Consider the following 17,011-nt stretch of genomic DNA (forward strand, 5'->3'; position numbering starts at 1 on the left):
TTTTTTCTTGTTTATTCCAATTTGGATTTGAAGAGATACTCCTTTCTACTGTGGTTTCTAAGCCTCTCTGAGTAAGGAGTTGCCCAGATTCTACAGTCCAAACTTTCTCATCCTCCAAGATCATTGGGAAAGTTGAGCTTGTTTTTTCCCAGTTCCATGTGTCTCCTTTTGAATATAAAACATCCACTCTTCAAGAAGACATGGTTCCTACTATGTCCTCCTGACATCTATGAATAGAATGTCCTTGTCACAGTCAGGGATGCTCTGACCAAGAGATGTGTGGGGTCCCATCCTCTCTATTTGCTTTATTCAACCACCCTGGCTTTGCCAGAATCACCCCTGATTTTCCCTAAAATAACAAAAAGAAGAATCAACCATTGGAGTGGGAAATTCTTTCCACTGTAGATGGAAATAGGAATTCACTTGTCACCACTGCTTTCAAATTAATTTCTAAATGGAAAAAACCCTTTTACACTGTCAGTACTGAAACATGGGGATGACAGGTTCTGTTGGTTTTCCACCAGTTACAGCCTGTGTCAGCAGCTTTGCAGGATCCAGGGTACACTCCAGTTTCTACACTAAAAGCCATTTCTTTATGTTGCCTTTCTGCTAGGAGCAACTGTGAGTGCCAGGGCCTTGTAATATGTTTGCTATTGTTTTTTCCATATAAAATTCTGTAACGTGTTCTTTGGAAGTTTGGTTGGTGCAGCTTCCACAATCATCTGTATTGTTTTCCTTATCTCTCCCAAATGCAATTCAGGTAAGTAGTCTGATGCTGTTTATATTAATCTAAGCAGCATTCTTGGCATGGTGACAAGCTGAACTGGACTGAGATTTTGTGGGTTTATGATAGTCCTGGCTATAGCTGTTGGTTTTTAAACAAAATGTTTGAAAACAAAAACATGGATGCTTTAAAACATGAGATTACTACCTCTGGCCATGTAGAAACTATTTTGGACAGGAAACAAATATTACAGGATAAAAAAACCCAAAACACCCTTTCACAGATATCCTGCAAAATATGTTTAAAAAAATTCAACAGCACAAACAGTAGTTCTGTGTCTGTTACTGCTTTTCTTGCAGAGGCATCTGGAAGCCCTAATTAAGGACTAAAATCTCTTCTTTTGGGCTCTGTCAAGGATCTAAAAGATGCCACCTGCCCACAGAATACATGGATAAGATTCACTGATGTTTGATGGAGATCAGGAAGGATGATGAACTGATGATCTACAATTCTGAAAGAAATAGGCAAGTTCAATATTTTTTCTTCTCTTTTATATTAATATGCTCATCTCCCCTAATCCTAGACATGGTACTTTTATCACTTCCATGTAATTAACTCAGAACTCAGAACTGTGGTGCTTGCCTTGCCAGCTGTTTACAAATCCCCCCACATGACTGAGCTGCTGCATCACTGAGCTGATTTGCAATAACTCTTCTAACTCAGCTCTTGCCCTTTCATGGTGGGAGGTTTCAACTGTGACATTCTGAGGCACATTGCAAATGCCTAGGGAAAAAAAAAGTGAATGCAGAGTCTATCAAGATCCCTTTCAGCATCTGCATATTCAGGATTTGACCCCAGATCCAATGAAGGGTTTCTTGTCTGATTGCATTTCTCTGTGGTTTCACTTCTGGACAATAACCTCAGTGTGACAGCAGCAGGTTTCAAGTTAGGAAATCTCACACTAACCCCAAGTACATTTATATCATCGAGAACTGCAGTTTGACAGTATCAAATGTCTCCCTGAGCCATGATTTAGGCATTTTGAAACACAGAGAGAACATTTTTGAACAGAGAGAGGGAAACTGATCTTAAATTTTTGATTCTTTTTTGAAGTATCCATTACCACAGTGTGCTGAGCATCTGTTCTGTTTGTGGGATTGATAGGTTTGAACAGGGACAAAATATATCAGAATATGTAAAAGGCTCACATGGGAAGTTACATATTGAAGGCCAGTTGCAAACATTAATTCCTTCTCTGTGCTGGAAGTGTTCATTTGTAGGTTTAAATGGATTATACCATATCCTCCATACTTTCAGAAATTCTTTGAATAAAACCCTTGCAAAAGCAAACAGGATGGAATGAGGTAGACAGAGAACAATGCAGATACAAACAGAGGCATTTCTTATCAGTCATTGCTGCTGTCTCTTCTTCATAAAAAAAGAGTGGACAACTAGAAAGATTTCTATATAATGGACATAGCTTAAGGAAAAAAAGTCAGAATATCTTCTTAGGATTTTCATTTTGGCCTCCTCACATCCCTTTGCCTCAGTGCTGCTGTATAGCTATGGACTGCTACCTTCCTTGTGTGATGCTGATGGGGAAAGGGCTTTGTCTTGAGTAAGAAACCTCCTCTCCACTGACCACATCAAAATATACATTTTGTCAGCAGATTGGTTTTCAACTAGGGTTTTAATAATCCTTCCTTGGTTTTACTCCTTGGTACTGAGAGGTCGATAACTGGCCTACTTATGCCATCTCCTGGGTGACTACAGAACTGTCTCTACACAGGGAAAGCCTCTATCAAGCAGCATTAATAATTATCAGTGCCTTGAAATAATATGCTAATTGAATCCCTGAAGTAATTTTCTTTCTTATTTTATAGAATTTAGAACAATTCAAAAACTACTGAATTATTAATAACATATCATATTCAACTATTATGAATAATCAGTAGATTGTACCAAAAAGACCTTTGTAATTGCAGTCCCAACAATACTGATATATTTAGTGAAGTTTCGTTTTACCAAAAAAATCAGGATAGAATTTAGTAATTACAGTGGACATTGTGAGTTATGTTATTCCAGGCATCAAGGAGGGATCCTGGTCAGGCCCAGGTCAATGGGCTGTGTTTCTCTAACAAGAGCAGATGTTTCCATTGTGAAGCCTCCTCACCACTTTTGAAAAGTATGAAATAATGGGAGTGCAAAGAGCAGAGGCAGCACAAGGAAGGGATGTTCAGCACCTGCTCGACTGTGCTTTGCATGTGCCTTCCCTCAGCTTTCCCCAGTCACCAGTTTTCTGTCCAAGTGCTATTACAAGCTGAAATGGAAAGCCATTGTAATGGCATAAATCTCTCATTTTTCTCAGTTGTCAGCATCAGCACCTGTTAAAGAATGAAAATCCTATTTCCAGTTTCTTTGAGGGTGATCATGGCCTTTGAACTCAGTTGGGAAACTTTGCCGCTATCACACGTGCTACGATGTCTGTTCCCTTCTTGATCTCAGAAAACCTTGAGAAAGCCTCCACCTTGGTCTGTGGGTTTTTTTTAAACACTAATCCAGCACTCTTCCACTAAGTGTTTAATTATTAGGATTCTGAAATACAACAACACCTAAGGCATTAATAGAAGGAACTAATTATAACCCTCTCAGCATGTGATTTCCCCTTCACTTGTAAAATCTCTTGTCATTTATCTGTCCTTTAAATGACTTCTTGTAATACCTTAATCAGGACAAATGGATCCTTCAGAGGGAAGAAAATGACCCCAAACTGGCACAGAAAGATTTTGATTAAAACTTATATGCCTTCTGTGGCAGCCCAAAGATCCCAGGGGATCTCATTGCTCAGCAGAGTAGAGGAAATAGCAGACAGGGAAAAGCTTTCTGTCTGAGACAAAAAGACTTTATCACTGACATGCTGACATTCCCCCTCTGTAGGACCAGCCTGTGATCAGTGTCTCTTGTTTCCTTTAAAACTCACTGTCAGAACTTTGGTTCCAGCGTGATTCATTTCCCCTTTACTGATTGTGTGTCATTTGCTTTTAAGTAAGATCTTTATAAACGAGGCAAAACAAAGACAGAGATGAAGATTGTGCAGAGATAAACATTTGTGCTGCTGAGACTCCCACTGGCTTGGGCACAGCAGGGGCCAAAAATAATGGGGGTTCACAGGAGTCCTGATTAGACCTCTCACTGTGAACAGGTAATTGAAACACTGCAGCCCATCACAGCAGTGGGAAAACAGCAAGCCATGGAGGTACTTAGTTTAAAGCAGACCCTGAACAAGCCAGAGGCTTCACACACTCCCTCTGCCAGTGGGAATGAGCCGTGCCTGGGCTGAGGCCATGGATAACGCACAGCTGGGTGTGCACAGAGAGCATTTGGGCACCGGGGCTGTTCCTGGCTGTTCCTGTGGGCACTGCAGAGTTCTCTGCCTGGCTTGGGGACAGGAGGCACAAGCAGAGGGCCCTTGGGAAGAAATGTGGCACCTGCCCATACTTAAGGTCAAGCGAGGTTTGCTGTGAGGCACTGGCAGGGATGGTGTGTGTCCAGCAGGGACAGAGCATCAACATCCCTGTGAACCTTTGAAAGCTCCCTCAGTGCAGGATTCTGATGGTTCTCCCTCACACCCTGTGGAGACAGCAGCAGCTGTGAGGCCCAAACCTGCTTGGGGTATCATTATCATGTTCAGCATGATGTGTGGCACAAATGAACCTGCTGCCTCCAACTCTTCCCTCTTGGTTTGTCTCCTGGTGTTGCCTCACCTGTTTAAGAGCCATTCACTGAGCAGCTTCCTGCAATAGTGTCTTTAAAGTGTGATTGATGGAAATGTGTGATGCAGGGGAGAAATGCGCTGATTTATGCCTCATTTTCACTTCTTAGTAATCATTGTTCCTCATGAAAGCCTCTAAACTTTTTTGATTGTAGTAATTTGTTAGTGAAGCTGTTCCTCATCAGCCTGGGCCTCCCTTCTGCCAAGCTCTTCTAAAAACTTACCGGTGCCTCAAGCAGAAGTTTCTAGTTTTAAAACAATGGGAGATTAATAATCTAATTTAGGTTTCCTTCACTCCTCTTTGAGGAAGAATGTCAACTCAAACCTAATACAACGATGGAGAAAGAATCAATTGTCCTATGGAGCTGACACACATACCTACAACCCCGACCTAGTGCTGGAGTTTTGCTGTGTCCCAGATCCCCCCAGGCGATGTATGACAGAGTTCCTGTCCCTGTGTTGGCAGCAGGATTCATAACAGCTTTCAGCAGTTTGAGCAGTTATTTGGGTGTTTGTACTATGTTTTGTCTTTCCTACATAAAAGTATTCAGTGATCATTAACAGGAGTTCAAGTGTCAAATCACCAAATTACTGACTGCAAATTTTTAATGAGAAAAAAGAGGAATATTTTTGGCCAGGTAGTTGCATAAATGACAGGGCTAGGTGGGAATTATGAATATAATAATACTTCAATTATTACAGTGACAAAAGGGGATTCTGAAAATCTAGATCCATTCTGCAAGTCTCCTTTTGATTACAGGAGCTGACTTAGAATTTCTGTGCATCTGTCTCTTACCTGTAAAATGAAGGTTTTAACTATTTGCTGTTTCCATCACTGTTTGCTCCAAGACTGTAGATATTTGAGATTTTGTACTAGTCTGATACAACCACAGCAGAGCACATTTCCCTCAGGTCTGCTCAAAAGGAACGGGGTTAAAGCTGCTGCGAAACACTGTTGGTGGAAGGCAAGATAGACATGCAGCACAATTGATAAGTACCACTCCTTAGTTTGGCACAGCTCTGGGTGACTGTGGTCAACCAAGCAGCTCTTTCAGCCTAAATTTCTGCTCTTTTAAGTGTGAACACTGCATCTTTATCTCACAATGGTGCTGGGAAGCTGTATTAGTGTGTGCAGGTCTTCAAATCCTTGAAGACACTGAAATACTGAATGTTACCACCTGTGTGGGCACAGGGTGTACAGTTGTGAGAACCTTCAGGGAACATTCTCATTTCCCAAGAAATAGGTTTTCAATAAAACAGTTCTTTTTCTCCCATGCAAGAGAGAGAGAACTTTACCAACATCAGCAACCATGGGTCTGATCGCATCTCACGTTTGGGTGACTGCAGGCATGCTGTGCTCCAAACCCAACAGGAGTTTACTCAAGCAATAAACACACAGAACCACGGCCGTGATTATTTTCAGTCTTGCGTAATTTTCAGAAGAAATAGCAAAACACAGCATAACTCTAATCTTACCAATATGGTTATCACCTGCAATAAAAATGTCACCTCAGTTACTAGCAGTGCTGCTAAGTCACTGGCCTGCCTTGAAGACTTCCATCTGGAGTTATAAATTAAAGACAGTTTATTACAGGAGTGATTTATTGTGTAAACAGATCTTGCTGCTGGCATTTAGGAACACGTAGCTGCCTGCCACTCAGCCAAATTCTTTTATCACACTTGACTGAAGTTCCCAGCCTTGAATTATTAGTTAATAATATTGGAGCAAAAGCATAATTTATTGTTTAAGTAAACTTTGAAACACAGAAACAGTGGCTTAGCTCCCAGACTTAGTGCTTGCCGTAGGCAAAACATTTTTCTTTCAGCACAGGATATTAATAGCAGGAGGAAGATTTGTAACTAATTGTAACACTTCCTGCGTGTATAACTTACCTGATGGCAGAACACAATCTCCTGAGCTGTTCTTCCCTCAAGACCAACAGCCTTCATGCCATAACTGAGCATAGGTCAGTCACACACAGGCAGACATGTCCAAACCTCCAAATGTAAAAGTAACATCCGTGCTTTCCTAATAGGGAAATTTGATACTGTCCCTTCTTTATCATTTCATCTGTTTCATCAACAGTGCTTGAGGGAACCCACAAATTTCCCCCTCAGAGGCACTTGTGGCTAATTTAGAGCAGGTAGTTACTTCACTGAAAGGAATAACCTTGTCTGACAACAATTTCTCAGCATTTAGGGTATTTACAGCAGTGCTGTGATACCAACAGCCAGCAGATGCCAGCACAGCACACAAGCACCAAAAGTGTCTCTTTCATGCTTAAAGGAAGGATGGTGCATGCCTGTCCCAAGTGTGTGGACCCAGAGGAGAAGTGAACTTTCTCTTCGATGTTTCAGTGTCATATATAAAGGATATAAAGTTAATGTTGGATTTAAAGAGACCACTTACTGGAGAAAGGACCATAACACTGGTCTAGCAGGTAACTGAATTGTCTCTTCAAAGCTGACTTACTTCCCTATGGAACTCTGCCTGGAATTTCAGGCCTAGTAGATCTGGGTTTTTTTTTCCTTTGCATAATGAATTGAGGATTCTTAATATCAGATCTTTTATTTGTGTCAGTGTGCACAAATATGCCACAATCCCTCCATCACCTCTGCACAGTAGAGTGGACCTTCCAGACATGCCAGGTCCTTGGCTGCCCACATGCAAACAGGTCAGGCAGGAAGAATGAAAGGCCAGGTACTCATGGTGCAAACACTGCAATGCTTCCAAGTACAGATAGTCCTTTTTCTCTGAAACTGTCAGTGCTCCTGCCAGAAGCCTTTGCAACACCACAGTCACAGCTTTCTGGCATTATTGAATGATGGAGATCACTTCTGACAGATTTCTTCCAGAGCAGAAAACATTGGTCCCAGAGTGTTCAAAAAATCAGCAGGCAAGTCCTCACTGCCAATGGAGATGGAGCAGGGGGAGTTATTGGGTTCTAGTTCCCCTTCCTCAGTGAATCTGCAAGGTTCACAGAGGTCCCCATAATCTTCCAGCGTGCTTTGGTAATACACTTTCTAGAGAAGGCAAGAAACAAGGCAAGTCAGCACAAAAGCTCCTTCTGCCCTTTTGAAAATTAAAGGAAATTTTGGCATGCAAATTAGGCAGGAATTTACAGGGAAGGATATGAGTCTTTGTCTGACAAGAAAAAGTTCTACAGAAACTTCCAGCTGCACAAGCTCCAGAGCCTGAACTTTCCCCAGGGTACAAATGAGGCACAAAAGGGAGTTTGTTCTCTCCTGGACCAGAGTTGGCAAGTGACCCTGGCTGGTAGGGCCTGCAGTCTGGCCAAGGAGGCCAAAGGACAGGACTGTAAACATGCAGAGATCAGATAGGGCATGGCCAGAGGAATTAGAATTTCCCTGACAGCACAGAAGTGTAAGAGCAGGTGACAAGACTTTAACCCTGCTTAGGCACAGAAAGCATTTTAGCCCCACTTCTCTCACCTGAAGGGCAATTCAGTCTAGGAAAAAAGGTATTTTCAACAAAGTCTTGAATGTTTTCCCATAAAATATATCCCTTGCTTTCAATTGCAGTGCTTCTGAGATGAGGAGTTGCACTCATTTCTTACCTGAGCCAGTGTTTTGTCCACTACCTCCATGAAGCAATCCAGGTGTCTTGCTTGGGATGACCCATAACCAGTGAAATGGCCATTCTGGAAGACAAGCACAGCATCTCAGGTTTGACCAGCATAAAGTCACCTTCTGACATTTCTTTCACTCACAAATAGCTCCAACTATCTTTCTCTCTGATACATCCATTTCTTTTATTCTGCCTTCTCCAGTTACTCCAACAAGTGATAGTTATTTTCTAATTGAATGATATTGCATTATTCTTCCCACTACTATTAATACCAGACCTAATTCTTGGGCTACCACTTCCCTTGGTATAGAAAAGTACATTTTCATCAAGAACCAGGCAGTTACCTCAGCAATCACTTCTTTTCCAGCTTCCACAGACACAGGTGGTAGAGTAGCACCATGTGTAATACCCAGCCCAGCCTGCACACAGGGAGAGGGATGGTGTTAATAAGGAACTGAACCAAGTGTGAAGGATCACACCTCTGCAGATTATTCCATTTTCCATTTTCATTTGCTTCCTTGTTGCACACACCAGGATGTGTGTGTAGTAGAGTGACAAGAGGTGCTATGCTTCCTCACCTGTCGGATTCACCAGCAGGATGAGGCACCTGGGAAGGTCCTGCTGATACTGAAGAAGGGTAGGAGTGGTAACAGTCTGTCACCAGAGTGGCATTATCCAGCCCATGCAGAGCACAGCTCCCCAGACAGGCTTAGTGGCAAAAAAAGCTTTATTTTGCTCAATACCAAAACCAGAGGAAACATAACTAAAGAGATGATTAGTAGCACATTCAGCTACACTTCACTGGTGGGGTAGTGTCGATATATTCTGTTACACTCACCTCAGAAAAAGAGCTTCTGCTCTCTTCATTGTAGTTGATTAAAGTCTGTTCACCTTCCTGGGGTGGAGCAATGGCTTTGCTTTTAGTCCCTGACCTGTAACACTGGCAAAGCACAATGCTGGAGACTGTAGAGGAGAAAGGGAAAGGAGAAATTGGCACTGGGAATAGATGTGTTTGGCTCAATACAGTGGTGGGAGAGGTTCCCAGCCCAATTCCAAAGGAGCTCTCTTGGGAAACCCCAGCAGTGCAGCTGTACAGATGGAATTCTTGGTTGGAGGGGTGAGACTGAGCAGGCAGACAGGACAGATCATGCACAGGTAACCAGAGAAACAGTGCTCAGATAATGTATTGATTTTTCTTCAGATAAGGAATCAGCTGTTCTTCTCTCCAACATTAACCAACATGAGCTGGTACAGAGGAACCAGCTCCAGAACAAGGGTAACCCTATGGGAGAATTTCATTACTTTCAGATTGCCAGGACACAGTAAATGTCAAAAAAAGTCAGGTATTTGGTTGTATTCAATGCAAATAAAAATATTTGCTATGTTCTACTAGAGTTTAGCTTAATGACAATTTACATTTTCCAGTCATCATCTAGATGGAAAACAATCATGATTTTAATAGATTTGAGCTCATCAGCTGCAATTGCAGTGAGACCCAGTGGGCAGATGCCAGAGAACCTGCATGTCCAACTTAGGAGTTTGCTTACCCAGTAGTAATAACAAAGCCATCAGTATTATCGCAATGGCACCGCTTCCAAGTCCCACTGCTGCTTGTAGAACTGGTGAATATTTACATGTGTGTCCATCTGGGCAAAAGCAGAGCTTGATGTTTTGGTTCTGCCTTGTCGAAAATCCTTGCCTGTCCTGAATAATGATGGGCACCAAGTAGCTGCCTTGTGGGAGGCTTCTTAACATCAGAAGTTCAACTGACTGCCCTAAAAACACAAGTGAATCATTTCAAGACTCACAGAAAGAAGTCTAATATTCTACAGTCCCTTGTGTTGATAAAGGAAGCTCATTTGCACCCCAGTTTCAAATACTTTTTCCAGCCTTAATGCACCATAGCAAATAGGATTAAATTACATCCCACTTCATCACCTCTCTGAGCCTTCTGGACAGAGATCTGTCCCAGCCTGGCTGCACACTGGCACAGCTCCCTGATAACCTCTGGAATTCCTTAGGCACTTAATCGAATGAAGAAGTGGTTCCTCAGCTGCATTATGCCCCTTTCTGCAGCCTGACCACATTGCTGCTGGTCCTGCCCTCCGCAGAGATGAGGAGCAATGTCACTTTTTACAAACTGCCATAACTTCATATTTTGAAGGCTGTTCTTTCCTATCATTTCAGTCTCACTGAGACTCATCAGTAACAAACCATAAAGGTAAGAGACAGTGAAATAACCAGAGGGCCCACAACTGACAATAAACTCAGGAAGAACACAAAAGGAAGAACTCACCAAAGTTCCTTCCTAATGTCCAGTTACGCTTCACATCTTCAGAGTCCTCAGCCAGCTCAAATGTAAATGGCCCCGAACGTGAATGGGCCAGAGCAGGCTTGGCTTCTATAACAAGAGGTGTCCCTTCTTGTTTGTCACACATGTCTAAAGAAGCAGCCACCAATGATGGCATATGATCATTAATGTCAGACAAGTAAAGCAGGATGGTTCCAGTGCCAGTCTGTGGTGGAACGCCTGGATAGGAGCAAAAGAAACAGAAAAACACAACAGGGTATTGGCAAGTGCCAGTCCATTGGCAGGATCTACCTGGTTTATCCTACCAGTCACACATAGCACAAGGTATGAACATTAGGGTGTTTTATTATCCATTAACCACTTAGATCCTTAGTCTTGCTATCTTTTTATGTTCAACATGCACCTCATCTCACAGTCCAAACACTGCTTGAATATTCTCTGACTGGCTGCTTACCACGATCAGTAGCATGAACAATAATGGTGTACAGGCTGTTGTTCAAAAAAGGGGATTCTTGATCAAATTCTTTTGCCACAGTAAGAACACCAGAGTTCTCATCCACACTCAGCCAACCATCTGGGTCATGGGCTAGTTCATATCTGAAAAAGAAAGGGAAAAATTACAAATTATTATTTTAAATGGATTTTGGGTACCAAACTATACTTGCAAACCTCTTTACATTCCTAAGCTATTATATAATAGCTATATAATATATAAATATATATTCCTATTCTTATGCTGAGAGTTGGAACATCTCCACTTACTTTATCTTATTTGGCACATCATCTGGATATGTGGCAGGGTACTTTCTAAATACCCTCCCAGGCTTCATTGGATCTTCCTTTTGGACAATAAGGATAGGAGGATGAAACCTTGGGGCACGTTGTGACTGTAAGACCTTGATGTTCACAGCTGTGTTTGTGGTTTCCAGATTAGAGATCATCACAATGCCATTTTTACACCAGAAGAAAGGTTCTTCATTTGCTACAGAAATGACAAGTCTCATCTCAGAGTCACCTTCATAGCTGAGAGGCTGAAAACCCAAGACAAAAACAGTTAAATTAGCAGTTATGACCTTTGTTTTGGCAGTCACCTCTGTTACCTGGAGCACAGGTGAGATGAGTTTACCCAAGTCAGCTGACTCTGATTTTCACAATAAGACAGGCCACGTGACACATTGTCATGCCCAGCTTATCTATTGCTGTTATCTCCTCACCTTGATAACACTCAGAATGCCTTCATTTGTGGCTGGATCTGTCTTAATGGTGAACTGCTCCTTTTCATTGCCCTTTACTATTCTGTATTTTGCTCTCCACGCTGGAGTGTTGGGAGAATCTTTATCTTCCACTTGGAGCCGTAACACAGCCAGATGTTCTTCTCCTGCTGAAATCTGCAACTGGTACTGGGAAGTAAAAGGAAGGAAATAAGGATGATATCTATCTATCTTACGTAATTTCATCAAAATGGCTTAAGTTTTTGATGGTGCAATGTAGCCACCAGCTTGCCTAACTAGCATTCCATAGGCAGACTGAGAAATGGCAATTAAATCACCTAAGGAGTGATGAGATGGCAATAATATGTAATTTGTTTGCCTTTCTTTCTTAAAGTTAATTGGTCACTGGTTGAGAGCTGAAAATTCAGGCTCTTGCCTTCTAATATACAAACAGCATTGTCCTTGCATCACAACTTTTAAAAATGCAATAAAAGGTGATATTCAGAGAGAGGGAACAAATCACAGCTGTGAGAAGGGTCAGAATTTCACTAGATAGGAGCTAATGACAAAGCACAGGCTTCTTGTATAAACCTGTTTTTGCAAGTGATCTAACATTATTCCCTCAGTCTTCCAAACACCAGGTGGGAGACACTGGTGAAGGTGTTGGCTTTTGTAGGTAACCTTGTACACACTGTTGTAACCCTACTGTATCTCTTCCTGCCCTTCACAACCTCAAATATTTACACAGACCAGTACCTGGCATGACTCAGCACTCTGGATACATGTGCTGGGTTTGGCTGGGATAGTTTATTTAGGATTTTAAAATAGAGAGCAGATTGTAATCATAGAATGGTTTGGGTTGGAGGGGACCCTAAAGGCCACCTAGTTCCAACCCCTGCTGTGGGCAGGGACACCTCTCAGGAGACCAGGTGGTTTAAAGCCCTGCCCAACCTGGTCTTGAACACTTCCAGGGGTGGAGCAGCCACCACTGCTCTGGGCAGTCAGCACCTCAGCTTCCCAGATGTCAGAATAAGCTGATCTGTCAATTTCCTTATGTTTCCAGTGAGGCAAAAGCCTTCTCGTGCCATACAGAGAAAATTAACAACATTTAGCGCTTTAAGAGATTTTCATCTGACAGATGAATCTCATTTGCACATGTTTTGTCCTGGTTCTGCAGGTCTGGGGGTTTCTATTTCCACTGCTGAGTGCATTTAGCAGTTGGAAGGACTGAGCTGTATTTAGAAAGTCTCAGTGAAGTAATAATGTTTTCCCTTACATTATCACTAGTAAATACAGGGAGGTGGTTGTTTGCATCTTCAACAGCAATAGTCACTGTTGCAGTAGATGACAGCTGGGGACTTCCATGGTCACTGGCTTTAATCAGAAGCTTGAAAGAGTTGGCAGTCTGAAAAGCAGAAACAAGGAAGTTCCTGAAACTTAGTTCAGAAGCAGTTCCCACATTTTGCCAGCCACAGCTGGATGTGAGACTGTCCTTCCCCTTGTAGCTGGTAATGGTGCAGTGAACACGTACCATATATTAAATGATGAGAAGATGCTAAATATACATCACCTTATAATCCAGGCAGCCTGACAGAAATATTGATCCTGTGGTAGGATCAATGTTAAATGTGAGCCCATCTGGAGAGGGCATTTGCATTCCTATAGAATAGGACACCTGTGAGTTCGCAGTGCCGGCTTCGTCTTTGTCCAAGGCTGTGACTTGGATAACTGGCTCATCTAGGATGAAGAATTGAGATATTAATGGGAGTGTTTAGTCTCAGTGTGGAGTTTCTCAGGCTTGTCTGCAGGCTCTTAAACACACAACTCCTAAGAAAACCTGCAGCTTTTCCTGTGGTCATGGTTATCCCTGTACAGACTCTGGTCACTACTTCGTTTGGGTGGCAAATGTTCCTGAAGAGCTGTTAGAGAACAAAATTACCGTGCTTCTGAAATTACTTCATCAAAAACACTTACTATTTTTTCATGTGAGCTCCTGAGGAGTTGACACCACGTAAGTACGCACCCAGACTAAGTCTTTGTATTTCTGAGCAGTGTCTGACCATCTCCTGTGATGCTGGGTGCTTGTGTAGCTTCCAAATCCACAGCTGAGATCAGCCTGCTACAGTCGTGGCTTGCAGTTAAGACAAGGTATCTTGGAATTTTTTCCAGAATGTCTCCAATGATATTCTAGTGTAAATCGAGGTTAATCGGGAAAGGGGTTGAAAGGTAGGAAACAGGAAATTGTCCCTAAACTCATGAGTGTTTAAGTAAAAAGTAGAGAGAGGAATAGATTTAGTAGGAAAGGGATAATAACTATGAAGGAATTAAGATAAGAACCGTCAGTAGTAATTGTTGTTGGGGTGGCACTTACCTTCACTGTGGTTCTCTCTTATTGTAGTGCCGTATTCTTCCTTGGAAAACTCTGGTGCATTGTCATTAACATCTTTGACCTTTATCTTGAAAAATATAGGGCGGTCCAACAACTCACCAGATTTTCTGCTCTCAATATCAAAACGAATCTAAATGAGTAGCAACACAGACATCAGAATGAACTGAACAGCACAATTTAGGTATCAGAATAGAACAGAAAACCTTCAGTTTTGAAGCTGCTTCCATCAAATTTGCTTAGCATTGGCTTTCAATCACATGGTTAAATCATTATTTCACCTTTCAAAGGTAGTAGATTCATAATGGTCATCCTGGGCCTCAAACAACATTTTTAAAAGTAAAACAATATTTTTACTGGAGCTGGATTATTTGAAATGGCTGCCTAAAAGGCAAGATGTTGTACAGAATACCACATGAAGAGCTATAATTTGGGTACAGTTAATCCACAGAGACACAAATAGACATCATTACAGAATAAACATAAGGAGACCACGACTGAATTATTTTTTTTTCAGGACGAAAACAAACCCACACTCCCATATTTCATTCATAAACTTGTTATCACGTTTCTTTCATTGCACTTCCTTCTTGTGAACACTTATCTGCTTTTTAAGGAGAAACATATGCTTCCTCTTATGTAAAGTTCCAGTAATAGAGCTTTGCAGCTCCTGCAGGAACACCCACTTTTTTGTGACACATGACTATCTGCTTGCATTCTCCTGATTGGGAGGTTGTGTTTACAACTCAGTGTTCTGGCCACCAGAGCTGTAACACATTTTGAATTTCAGGACAGCTTTTTAAGTTTTCAGGTTATGATCAGGGGTCATACCAGAAAGGTCAAAAAGGAGTATGTAGATATTTGTGGAAGTTCAAAGAAGCCACAGAGATTTGTAATGAATAGTGATGTGGAATTTAATTGGTCTCTGCTGAGCCAATTGATTTAGCATTTATTCGTGTGTGCAAGGTAAGAAAAGCAGGTCATGAAAATACACATTTAACATTATTATAGGTGTGTCTCATTCCTGTGAAGCATTTAGCCATGAGAGAACAATTAACCTTTGCAGACAGTTAGAAGTGTCCTGTGCAAGTGTGTTACCTGAAAAGCTGGGGTCCTCTCCCTGTCGATGGTGCGATGGACGTACACGTGTCCATTGGCATCATCTTCTATGGAAAACAATCCGACCTCTGGAGGCTCATCTACCCCAGGTCCACTGATTAAATACTTCAGTGATGTATTATATGATCTGTTATTGAACAGCTTTTGAAGAGAGAAGTAGGACAGTGCAACGTAAGCAGGGAAGATGGAAGACAAATAAAAATAATTTAGATCAATTCTCTTTCTGCCCCCCCTTCCCTTTGCAGATGGGGCCTTTCCTGATCTCAGCCAACCCCACAGCTCCCTGTCTGCAGCACCACTGCACAGTGTGCAGGGGGAGCCTCTTACCACTCCCTCTCCATAATCTTCTTTCCCCTGAGTGTCTTTGCAACTTCCCACAGGGAGGACCGGTAAATCCCTCCCACCTCACAGTTCTCCCTATCTCCATGGAAATTAGACAAGTTTGGACAAGTAAGTTTTATAAAGTTGCTGTTTAATGCACACTTCTTGCCTTCTGCTCCCTGAGGTATTTTATTGTACAATTTGAGGTGATGAATGCCTCACTGAGCTTCAAGCAGAACTTTTCCTACAAGGTGGCTTGTACCTGTCCAGCATATTTGGGGAATGGTCCTTTGTCCTCCTCTTGAATAGCAATGGTAGTGATAATCCAGGTCCTTTTTGTTCGCTTCAGAGGTCGCAGACAGTCTGACTGATAAGAATCCATCCCCTGTTGGATAAAGAAGTGGGTTTAGTGTCACAGTTTGCACACTAGCTGTTGTTATCTGTTATTACATAATATTGACTACAAACCTGAATACTCTTTGTTCTGATGGCTTGTCTTAAACTGGAATCTTCAATTTCAGGAGAAAAACTGTCAGCAGCAGGAACCTTGTGAAAAAAAGGAAAGTGATTGTGACAAGTGTGGGTCACTAGAAAACCTTGATGTCTTGTCTGTGAGGAATTTGCTTTCACAGAAACATATTGATCCAGTTTTGACAGTATTGTATTGAATTGTATCTAACTCTTAAGTCCACAAATTTTATCATAAATATCATCTATCTCATTCCAAATGAATGCCATGACAGTTTAAGGGCAATTCCTCTGGTCAGACGATGCCAGTCCCCATAAAAATGCTGTGTCCAAACAGATACCAGTCCATGGTATCATCTCTGTGGCTTTTCCCAAATCAAGTATCTCCAGGTTTTTTAAATATTCACTCCTGTCTCTCTGTGTCCAGTGCTCCTTTAGAAATTGTCTGGTATTGACAGGACATAAACTGACTTTTGCAAAAAAGAGTTAAGTCTGGGAGGTATTTCAGAGTCTCAGGGGCTCTGTGGTGTGACTTGAAGTGTTCCAAGCACAGCTGATTTACCAGAAGTAAATCTCTAACTCAGATGAGTAAAGTGAATCACTGAGAATGGTGGCTACACCCAAATTGGCACATTTTGCCTTTTTATAAATGCAAGCTTCCTTCCCTGCCTCAAACACTGCTTTTTACTAGAAATCTTTCACCTCCAAGGACTATGACAGTGCTCAAATTAAATCATTGCCATTAGCTCACAGGTCACTTGGACACCTTTCTCCTCCTTCCCAACACTGTCCTTGAAAATCTCGGGGTTTGTTACTCATCCTATCAAATGTTTGCAAAAGTGGAACAGATCTCTGCCTGCCCAGACTCAGGCAAAGGCCTTTACCCCGTGACTTTATTCTGAAGAAAGAAAACACTCGTAAAACTGTCATTTTATAAACCTGCTGAGCAATGAATTGAGTTCACCAGTAACACCTTGGAGCTGTAAAGCTGTTTATACCCAGGAAAAAGCTCTGTGATGTATAAACAGCAAACAAGGCTTCAACTCGGCACTTGCAAGTTGTCTTTGTTGGATTTTCTCCAGGTTCAGCCTTGCTGGACCCCCTGAACAG

The 17,011-nt window shown here is 41.9% G+C and overlaps 1 protein-coding gene across 1 annotated transcript; it reads right to left on the reverse strand.

The window, feature by feature from the left end:
• Positions 1-6,582: 6,582 nt before the first annotated feature.
• On the reverse strand, positions 6,583-16,170 carry CDH26 (cadherin 26). The gene is made up of 15 exons (XM_048321852.1): positions 15,902-16,170; positions 15,696-15,818; positions 15,092-15,253; positions 13,979-14,126; positions 13,178-13,344; positions 12,884-13,012; positions 11,611-11,796; positions 11,159-11,427; positions 10,851-10,993; positions 10,382-10,615; positions 9,633-9,860; positions 8,924-9,048; positions 8,430-8,504; positions 8,075-8,158; positions 6,583-7,520 (listed from the first exon to the last, which is right to left on the reverse strand). Exons 2-15 carry the CDS (start codon positions 15,813-15,815, stop codon positions 7,329-7,331), a joined length of 2,262 nt encoding a protein of 753 aa, XP_048177809.1. The 5' UTR covers positions 15,816-15,818; positions 15,902-16,170; the 3' UTR covers positions 6,583-7,328.
• Between the last annotated feature and the right edge of the window lie 841 nt (positions 16,171-17,011).

This window comes from Corvus hawaiiensis, chromosome 17 (assembly GCF_020740725.1).
Source record: "Corvus hawaiiensis isolate bCorHaw1 chromosome 17, bCorHaw1.pri.cur, whole genome shotgun sequence".
Classification (NCBI taxonomy): Eukaryota; Metazoa; Chordata; class Aves; order Passeriformes; family Corvidae; genus Corvus; species Corvus hawaiiensis.

What these genes read in the sequence shown, in the direction of transcription:
- CDH26 (XM_048321852.1), bottom strand. Translation starts at nt 15,815, where the DNA reads ATGGATTCTTATCAGTCAGACTGTCTGCGACCTCTGAAGCGAACAAAA. An exon ending in GATGTGCCAAATAAGATAAA is followed by an intron (nt 10,994 to 11,158) that starts GTAAGTGGAGAT and finishes TTTCTTTTTCAG; the next exon opens with ATATGAACTAGCCCATGACC. An exon ending in GACATTAGGAAGGAACTTTG is followed by an intron (nt 9,861 to 10,381) that starts GTGAGTTCTTCC and finishes TTGTGTTTTTAG; the next exon opens with GGCAGTCAGTTGAACTTCTG.